The sequence below is a fragment of the Grus americana genome, chromosome 17 (assembly GCF_028858705.1).
Source record: "Grus americana isolate bGruAme1 chromosome 17, bGruAme1.mat, whole genome shotgun sequence".
Classification (NCBI taxonomy): Eukaryota; Metazoa; Chordata; class Aves; order Gruiformes; family Gruidae; genus Grus; species Grus americana.
The window spans coordinates 6,353,064-6,363,191 of NC_072868.1; the positions used below are offsets into that span (position 1 = coordinate 6,353,064).

The 10,128-nt window shown below is 45.4% G+C and overlaps 1 protein-coding gene across 9 annotated transcripts; it reads left to right on the forward strand.

Annotated features, from left to right (window-relative positions):
* Positions 1-427: 427 nt before the first annotated feature.
* On the forward strand, positions 428-9,414 carry MANBAL (mannosidase beta like). Of its 9 annotated transcripts, none has more exons than XM_054845064.1 (5): positions 442-485; positions 882-1,008; positions 2,362-2,410; positions 4,156-4,353; positions 6,934-9,414. In XM_054845064.1, the coding sequence occupies exons 4-5, from the start codon at positions 4,204-4,206 to the stop codon at positions 7,039-7,041; spliced, it is 258 nt and encodes an 85-aa protein (XP_054701039.1). In that variant the 5' UTR covers positions 442-485; positions 882-1,008; positions 2,362-2,410; positions 4,156-4,203; the 3' UTR covers positions 7,042-9,414. The 9 variants fall into 9 exon arrangements, with proteins under 9 accessions (XP_054701042.1, XP_054701039.1, XP_054701046.1 ...); XM_054845063.1 differs by having other exon boundaries at positions 444-485; positions 879-1,008; XM_054845071.1 differs by lacking the exon at positions 2,362-2,410.
* The last annotated feature ends 714 nt before the right edge of the window (positions 9,415-10,128 follow it).

Below are 10,128 nucleotides of genomic sequence, written 5' to 3' on the forward strand. Positions count from 1 at the left end.
GGACATTAAAATTTTTTTTTAAAAAAAAAGTCCCCAGCAAGAGCAAAGCCAGAAGCACGAGTCTTAATTGTTGCTGCCAGAGCACTTCAAGGGAGCAGATCAAAACCTCGTGGATAAAAAGAAACCCGCCAGGACTGAAAGGCCACGCTATCGATGGCAGGGATTGAAACGCTCGCACTGATTCGGGGGTGAGTACATTAACCCTGAGGCGTAAAAGCCCGGGCCTGGCCGTGGGGACCCTCCAGGGGGTCGGCACCCACAGCCGGAGCAGGACCCGCGGCAGCATGAAGCCGAGCGGCTTCAGAGGCCTTTCGGAAGGACCCCGGCGGCGAAGCCGCCCGCCGGCCCGGCCCCACAGACCCCGAGCTGCCCGCAGGCCGCCCTTAGCAACGCGGCGCCCCGGGGGGTTGCTAGGGTCGGGGCGGGGTGCACTTCCTGTCGCCGGGAATCACTTCCGGGGCGGCGAGGCCTGGCCGAGAGGGGCGGTGAGCGAGTCGGGCGGTCGTGAGGGGGAGGCCGGGACCGGGGATCGGGAGCGGCCTGGGGGTCTGCAGGGACGCGTCTCCGTGGGGAAGGGTGGAGCGGTGGCTTCAGCATCGCTCTGGGCACCCGGGAAGCGGGCAAGGGAGCCTCGATGGCTCCGTGAGGGCCCGCTCCTCCTGCTGCAGCCAGGGCTGTACACCGCGGCTTGCAGGAGGGAGCCGCACAGAGCTGTTCTCTCGAGGAGGGAGGAGGAACTCCGGGTGTCGCCTGCTCTGAGGCTGCACAGCTGCTTCTCCTTACGGCCCCCGGGCACGGCTGGCAAACCCGGCTGCCCGGCCTGGGGCCCGTAAGGCTACAGACAGGCTCCTTGGCCTCGCTAACGGTCTTGTTTTCAGCAGTGCCAAGCACACGCAAATCCCCCTGAAGCCAATATGAACTGGCCAGTCTCCATCCCAACACCGACCAAATCATTTCAGAAATCCAGCGTGAGCTTCTTTTGCCTCATCCTTTAACAGAAGCTTTCAGGTTCTGTACCGATACTGTTGCTCTTTATTTCCATCCCAAGAGGAAGCTAATATATATATATTACCCGAAGTGCTCCTGTGGCTTTGTCCTACGCTAATTATTTATATAGTGCTAGTTCTTGAAGATGCCAGCTGGGAGATGTAGGACAACAAAAAGAAAGTTTTGAGTCTGGCCTAGCTCTATTGAGATGGCCATTTTATGGTCCTGATCCTGAAAATACATGGTTATTTATCATAGGCTCTGATTTTGCACCCAGGGGGACAGCCACATCGTCTTCCAGTGGTGTCACTGAGCAAAACCATGAGCCTGCAGCCCTGAGTAGCCCCTTGCTCGTTTTGTGGTGCAGCTCTGGCTTTGCAACAGGACCAAGTCCTTTTCTGGGGTTTAGCTAGCTTGCTGTAAAACCCTAATAGAGTCAGGACTGAATGTTTTTAAACAGATGATAGTCAAAACCAATTTTTGTAGTGCAGTGCAAATTGTTTGTGACCTGTTATGTTCCAGTGAGGTGGCCAGGCTTGTGGGGACATGGTAGCTGCTGTTAGACCGAATGAGTAATCTGCAGGGTCTGAAATAGGAGTGCTGATCTTTAAATGCAGTTTAAGAGCAATTACTTTAAGTGTAGCCATATTAATAGGTGAGGTGGTCTGAGGAAACAGGTGGTTGATACCTGTGGAGAAGAAGAGATGTTAGCCAAAGAAGAGGTGGTGAAACTGTTAGCTTCTCGGGAACAGGGAGGAAGACTCCATTATCATCCAGGGACCTGCTGGATTAGCTGCCAGGCAAAGTGTAAGGAGGTATTGCTCTCGGTGAGAAAACTCATTTTGCAAGTTTTGTGTTCAGTGCAGAAGGCGGCGTGCCTGACGCTGAATCCTGCTTCCCCAGTGTTCAGCTTTGGCCTGCTCCTTTGTGTAAGGTTTAGCCTCCATGCTGGTGCAGGTTTGGGCATTGTGTTAACCACAGGAGTTTTGTAAATATGGGAAGAATTTTGCTAATATTAGTTGAGCTCCACTGATAGCAGAAAAATTAATGGTCCAAATGTGGGTTGCCTGCTGTGGCTACTGTGCAAGCGAGGACTCTCTACTATGACTAGTTGGAGCATGATGTCAGGTCTTCTCTGAGCATATTTCATGGGCCAGTGGTTAAAATGGTAGTGGCGGCTGCTGCCAGCCTGTGCGAGAGATCTTGATGCTGGTCATGTCACCGGGGATTTGTTAGAAAATTACTAATACCCTCAAGGGAGGTGAAATAGAAAAGGGGAAAGGAGGGGAGATTTGCGGAAGATGAGGACAGGGATTTTTTGTTTTCATTGTATCGGTTTCCTTTCCTGGTTTATTTTTGTCTGTTGTGTTTCAGGTGTATGAATCAGAATTATCAGTAGGAGTTTGTCCTGAGAAAACTCTGGGTGAGGAATGAAGCAACATCCCTTCCTGCTCTGTTTGAGGAAGGGGGTGGGCAAAAATAGTGTTTTCAAATGATATCCCAAAAATAAAAATGCAACTCAATGGTGAAGTTTCCCATGATTTTGTTTCTTGCTTAGGAGCCGCCACCTTAGTGGATTGGGGGAGGGGGTGTTTTAAAAGTTCAAAGCAGTTAAGGATGAGCCACATTTATGCATGCTTTGTTCACACCGTTGTACGGTGCAGCCTTTGGGTCTGCGCTGGGACTTGCTAAGCCTGGGTGGCCCAGTGTGTATTCTGGCTTCATGTACATGTCCCATGCAGCCCTCGCTTATGGAATTTTAATCAGAATATGAAAAATTTTCTTTCACTGAAGTACAGACCTGGAAGGGGACCGCGAGAGGTCACCTATTCTTATCGCCTGATTCAAAGGCAGGTTTATATATACTCACACCCCATCCCAGGCGAATGCTTATCTGATCTGTTCTGAATCACCAGCACCGGGGATTTCACAGTCTCTGCATTCCAGTCACTGGCAGTTTGTGCAGTTGGGAATTTTTTCCTGTCTTTTAAAATTCAAAACAAGATCCTGTACTTTAGCTGAATTAAACCAAAATAATTATTTCTTGTAATTTATATACCATTCCTTTTTGTATGCCCCCAAATGACATTTGCCTCCTATGCAATGGCACTGAGTTGTTGACTGATTCTCAAATTTATCAACTATTACTTTACTTAAGTCTTTCTGAACTGGGTCACATCTGCGGATTGTAGAAATCTCTTAGCCTGAGAAATACAGAGCCTGCTTTGGAGATAATTTCTAGCAGGCAAATTACTACATTCAGCTGAAACATGTATGCAGCAAAATCTCACACCCAAGCTTTAGTAATATAGAGAATTGTAAATATCAGTAAGTAGTGCTGATTCAATAAGTACACACCAGGATCAGACAGGCCAGGAAAACTAAGACAGTAATGACTGCTGAGTTCTGATGGCATCTCAGACTAATTGAATTTCCCTTTTGGGACTTCCTGTGGCGTGCTCTGGCAACTGTGGCAGGAGGGTTCTCCGTTATTGTGGAAAGCCATTAGTCATTCACAGAATTAATTGACAACTCCATTAGCAAAAGATAAAGGAAGGAAGAAAGGATGGACTCATGGCTGAGAAACTAGCTTGGGACCAGGAGATCAATATTGAACTCTGCCATGAACTACCTGTGTGACCGTTGCAAGGTATATCGGGCTTAGTGTAACCAGCCACTAAAACCATGCTTAACTTTAAACACATGACTCATTCCTCTGTCTTCAACAGATCTACCTTCTGTGTGGTTTATTTAAGTAGTAGTTGGTTTTGTACACCATCTAAACCAACAAGGCTGTGACCGCATATACAATGTAAATAAAAATGAATAACAGTCACCTTGCATGCGTGATCGACTTCAGGGAGAAGCCTATTTCTTGTTATTAAGCTTTTCCCTTATTGTTTCATGAATATTGTTCATATTTTGTTTGTCTTGCCCTCACCTGCAAATGGACTAATGCTAGCATTGGAGGACTATTTTCTTAGGCAGGTGGTAAAAGCTAAACATCCCAATAAAATGCAGGTTTCATTTCCCTCTTTGTTACTGGGTTTGTAGATCAAGGGTGTCTTCAAAAAACCTGCATGAGATAGTCTGTCATTTTTTGATACTGGAAAGTGAAGAACAGAAAGCATGATGCAAATAATTTTTTTTTTTTCCTTCCCCTTGTAGTAACCAGTCTTCTTGAGAGCATTAGAGGAGAAGAAGGGTGTACTCACGATGGCTGCTGAGTTGGATTTCTCCCCACCTGAAATCCCTGAGCCCACATTCATGGAGAATGTGCTACGCTACGGACTCTTCTTTGGAGCCATTTTCCAGCTTATCTGTGTGCTAGCCATAATCCTGCCAGTTTCCAAGTCCCATAAGACAGTAAGCAGTGCTCTTTAGTATTGATATAGGTGGGCAGACTCAGAGAAAATAGGATGGGAGGGAACTTTGAGTAGCTACTGGAGACACAGTGGTCTGCCCCTGGGATTGATGACAGTTTCATTGTTCATTTTCTGTCCTTCCTTCCTTCTAGCTTTCCCACCTCCAGCTTTTGTCTTGTGATTTACCCCCAGATTAGCAAGTCAGGAACAAATACCTGAGCCAGGGTCTCTCTGAATATCAGTGAAAAAAAGTGACCTGAAGCACTGACAAGGTGTGCTAAATGTACACGTGGTTCCTGACCCCATGTTGTCATCCTGCTGCTGATTTGCTTTGTTAATTGCCAGGCAGGATGTCACCTTTGCAGGCATTGCCTTTCAGGAAATGACTCAGGCTCTAATTTGTTTGGTGATTTTTGGAAACAAGATACAGGTGAAATTTCTAGTACGTTCTAACGTGAGAAAGGCAATTTTCAGTACTGACACCCAATCCTGGCCGACAAGCGGAGGATCCTTTGATGCAGTTAGTACAGGAGAAGGTTAAAGTGAAAGGTTGAGCTGAGTTACAGGAGTCTGATTCCTTTAGACAACATCCACAGTGGGGTGACCTGCATCTGCCTAGCTTTTCTGAAAAAAGAGCTCCACGTGCTTGGTAACGTCTGTGGTGTTGGGGACAGATATTTCAGCATTGGTGATCAGGCTGCAGGTTTGGTGGTTTGATACAGATTTTGTCTAAATGTCTATGGTATATTTTCAGGAACAACTCAGCATGGGAAGTTTTGTTTTCAGGCTATCTTTATTGCCATGTTTGTTCCCTCTTGTGCAGAGGAAGCATGGAAATTTTCAGCCTGTCTGGGGAAGGGAATGCCTGAGGGTGAGGTACAGTGTGAAGGATACAGTTCATGACCCAACTCTTTCACCTTTAACTGTTGGTATGATGTGAAGTTGCGTTGAGGTACTGGATTAGTGACGTGGCCACATCGTGGGCACGTGCTCCCTCCTGCTAGTCCTGCCGCAGGAGCTGCAGCTCCCAGCAGGGAGATGAGGTAGGTGATTGCCAGTCACGATGCAGTGGCATTGCAAGTCTTGCACCGTTATTCTGCAGCCACCAGCCCCTCTCTGTCAGAGTCTATGGTTTCCCCTGATAAATTTTTGAGAAATACTGAGTAGCCTGATTCTTGAAAGCTGAAAAGAGTGAGAGCTTTAATTTGAAGTGAGAAACTGAAGACGAGGCCCCCTGTTAAAACGATAAAGCTCAAGGACCTGTTACTGTTTAAGTTTGCAAGTAAGCTTTGATGTTTGCATGCTCTACTTTTTATTTTCTCCACATGTATACCGTCCCCTTGATTTACAGTCCATATGACTAATTTACAAGACCGTAAACACCAGAGGCTACCCCTCCAGATCTTGGGAATGATACTTGAGTCTTGGTAGGATATTGAGGAGCTTCTCTGTCTTGGAGGCTTCAGGCTTTGAAGTCTACCTTGGTTTGAACATTAGAAGGCAACAGTGTTCCCTTTATGGCAGCAGCACACTGCATCCCCGAGTAATAACTGCATGTTGCTCCATTTCTCCAGAGCCTGCCAGCTCCCCATGCACCGATTACAGCCTTTGGAAAGCCAGCCAAGTCTCCTTCCTTGGAAAGCCACACAGATGTGAACTGTAATAGCCCAGTAACTTGAGAGACGTTTGAACCAAGCTCCTTGATTAAAAGGATTCTGTCAGATGCTTGCCTCCCCCTCCATTATCTGGAGCGCTGTCTTGGAAGCTTGAAACTAGCACGTCTTGCTCAGCCATTTTTTGTGTGTCCTTTTCCAGTTGGCACGCTCTCACTGATAGAAACCAAGATGCTAAAGCAATATTTATACTGAAATGCATTTAATGAAAGGAGGCAATCTGCATGTGTGTGCTTTCTCAGATGAGACTGGCGCTGTTCCCTTGTGTTTTTACAAGATAACTAGACTTTATTTCCCATGGCTGAAATATTATCTGTCATCTCCCCTGAAGGAAACAAGCAGGGTACCCAAGCATTCCTTGTTAGTCCAGGTGAAGAAAGCTTTGCTTGCAATTCCTTCCCTGGATTTTGGGACTTGGTTTAGAGGCTCTGAACTTTACATCCTTACTGCTGTTTTGGGGAATATTTTTTGTCTTGCACATGATAATGATTAACATTTGGCAGAAATACCTGCTGAATGTTTCCATGCACACTGGTGATTATATGGTATCTTCTCCTTTTCCTAATTTGAGTAGTTTTCATTTAGTGTTGTTTTTCTTCTTGCCTTTAAAGTTGGTGTTGGTTTTGTTTTTCTTCTCCGAAGCCTGTTTTAGACACTTAAGCCTTTAACAGCTTCTCTGGTAACAAGCTGTTTCTGTGCATAAACTCACACTCATCAAAAAGCACAGGCGGAAGGAGCAGAAATGGTGCTGCTCAAGTCTCATTAAACGTGGACACAGTTTGATATAGATGTGTTCCAACAGAGATACCCAGCACTTGCTTCCTTTGGCTTATACTCAAATTCCCAAAGTGAGCTGTCAGCAAATTGTAAAAAAGAGTTACTGACTGTTTCTTAATTGATTCTTGTAGGACTCGGACAGTTTCGAGCCTAAGAATTCAGAGACAGTGAAGAAGCCAAAGGCAACCGCTCCACAGATAAGCAAGAAACCCAAGAAGGAAACCAAAAAGAAACGATAAAGCCATGACCAATGAGCCTCAAAAGACAAAATAATCATCTACAATCATGCCTCTTCAGAGATGACATCAAAGGCAACTAACTCTATTAAATGGTTTTCTGGCATTGCCATGCTTTACCTTTCGGGGACAAGGGAGAAGGAACTTAGAAGAGTGAAGGGGCAGGGTTCTGCCATAGATTCCATACAAGTAAAGAGGACTTCACATATCCAGGACTTCATTTGACATGATTAAATTGACCATTAAAGGGACTTCTGTCATTTCTGATGGGTATAGAGGGCTGCTATCCTGGCTCCTCCATGCTGGCTGGGATTTGTAGTAAAGTCCCTGCGGAAGGTGGAGCATGGTTTGCTACTTTGGATACCGGTTTGTGTTGTATTTTTTGAAGGCAGAGGGATCAAATGGATCAAGGATACCACACTACACAGCTTTGTATTCATCTCTGTTGTCATCTAGTCTGAAATACATAGCTGCATTTTATGGCTTAATAATAATGTCTTTGTCATATTCTTTAATTCTTTAGGTAATAACTCATCAGATTCCAGACTGCTGTAGATGAAAGCTTTCATTTCCCCAGCGTCGCTACCTCTTCTTATTCCCCACCCATGCACTTTTCCTTTCTCTTCCCACCCTTGAAAGCAGGTACATTTCAGGGAATTGAGGCTGCGGTGGGGACTGTAAGGATCAGGGACCAGTTTGATTCTGGAAGGTGCAGAATGTAATGCTTGTGCTAATGGGGTGTTCTTGGAAGCTTGGGAAGACCAGGTACTGCACGTTGGAGAAAAGCTGCTCTGAGGTGTGAGTTTCAGAGTGCTGCATTGGTCAGGTATGGAACAGCTTTGCCTGGCTGTGCTGTTGATAAAACCTCCTGTTTGCTAGCCGAGTCCTCACCACGTGCTCCGTGTCAACACAGCTGGGGTTTGTTGCATTTGCAAACTCGCTCCCAGCCTTACCTGCAGTACTCTGCTGCATCTCCCCTTGCTGAATTCTTCCTGAAGTTAAATATGATCTCAGCCTGAGGAGATGTGATGTTTTAAGATCCAAGGGGTGGCAAGCTGTCTGTTGTAGCCTAACTATATGGCAAGAGACATATACGCTATGTTCCTTCAGGCACTGGCTCTCCAGGCCCAGGGACAATGTAGCATTAGATTTAAATATGGCTAGACAGGACTGGAAAGAGATAGGTGGTGACGTAGCCACAGTCTCTCTGTAGGGCAGCTCAAGCTTCCTGATGCCAGCTCACATCTTGGTTTGTTTGATCACGAATGAGTCAATGGGAGGAGAACCTGCTCTTTTAGGCACACCCAGGGTTCAGAGTGGCTTTGAAGGAAAGGGTTCTCTGGCAGGGCTGCAAGTCTGCAATCCTTTTTGCATACATAGGCTCCCATCCTCAATTCACGAATGCCTCGTGAGCCCGGACACGGCAGCAGTGTTGTGCTGCGTGTTCTCTTAACAGGAGTTGAACAGCACATTTACAGGAACCATCAGTGTTGAGAATGGCCACGTTCTCTGCTCGCCCTTGCTTTTGGTGGGTGAGATGGATGGATCCCAGTACCAGTTTCATTGTAACCTCTCACTGCTTCCCTGCTCCAGGCTCTCTGCTTCTCTTCACAAGAATGCTGACACCAAGTCGCACTAAAATCCAGTTTAGGGTTCTGCTTTAAATTCAGCATTTTCTTTTTCTTTTTTTTTTTTGAGCTACATAAAGGGAATACTGGAAGGACAGAACAAAGCATGGGAGACACAAGCACTCTAAAGTTGCTTTGAGTTCTCAGTACAAAGAAACATTACAAATATTTCCCACGCAAATAACAAAGAACAATATTGTGCTATGAGTTTCCATTAGGACCTGTGTTTCTGTCTCTGATCTGCAGGGGAATGAACAGCATTGATGCTGCCCTGGATAGGTACTGCAGATCACTTCTTCCATTTTCATAAATGAAGATGGTGGTGGTTTTATCTAACAACTCTGGCTTTCTGCAGGTTACCTAAAGGGGGGGTTTAATGCTTTAACGGAATTGCAACTATTGAAAGAGTAGCACGTGCATTACCCAAAATATAGAGGTGCTTCCACAGCTAAGAACCAGTTAGTGATGAGCACTGTGTGGTTGTTATCTGAAATAGCAGGCTACTACATCAGCATCTACATCTAGCTATTTGCAGGCTGGCTTACTCATTGCTAAATAGAAATCATGGATATTGGGGTGTGTTTTTGTTGGGGTGAAGAGGTATTAAGATAAATTTCCGAGTCTGTTCCTAACAGCTTTATATCTATTTGAATGCTCTCATTAGCTGAACTTAGAGTATGTTTTTAGAGATTACCAATATCCCATGTATTTTAGATTCTCCTGAAATGTGTAATAAATACAATCAGAATTCCATTGTTCAAAAAGAAATCTCCTTTTAAAGTTGTGCTGCCTCTTTCCGTGCATTCATTGAAAGCTGCCAGAACTCTCAGACTATAGAAATGCAGAGACATAAATAACCTATTCATAAAAATGATCCATTAAGGGAAAGCCTTTCAGATCCTTTAATCTGTTAGAAATTGGTGAGTTAATACTGTCAGGCATGTGTGTATCTGTGTTTGATTTGGAAGTAGTGAACTATCTGCCAGTACAGCTTTACTTTCCTAGAAGGCAGGAGGAAATGGTGCGATGACTAAATTAATTTGCTGCTCACGAGAGATTTTGGCTCCAAGAACCCCCCATGAAGGTAGCAATAATAAAGGCATCATTTGTTAATAATACGAGCAGGGGATTAGATGGGGATTCAGTAGCCTGATAACAGGGATTTTCAGTAGCCCCTCAGTGTGTGATTGTAGCTCAGGTTTACATGGCTGGAACATGGAGCTGTCTGGTGGCTCTTCTTGGCTGCCGTAAGACCGGCATGGTAGCCAGGCTCTAGCAAGCGTCTCTTGGTTCCCTGACCAGAAAACAAACGAGAGAGAAGGACTAGTGTGGTGACTCCTTTAATTCCCAAGCACTTTTCTCCAGGCTGTTTTGTAATTAACATCCCAAAGGGAGCTGAAGACCTCATTAAGTCACTTTTATTGAAGGGGAGGTTTTCAAAGGTCTGCCTCCAGATACCAGC

Excerpts from the sequence above, each read along its gene's own strand:
- MANBAL (XM_054845067.1), top strand. The coding sequence starts at position 4,204 with ATGGCTGCTGAGTTGGATTTCTCCCCACCTGAAATCCCTGAGCCCACA. Across the intron at positions 4,354-6,933 it reads TTTCCAAGTCCCATAAGACA|GACTCGGACAGTTTCGAGCC; the intron begins GTAAGCAGTGCT and ends TGATTCTTGTAG.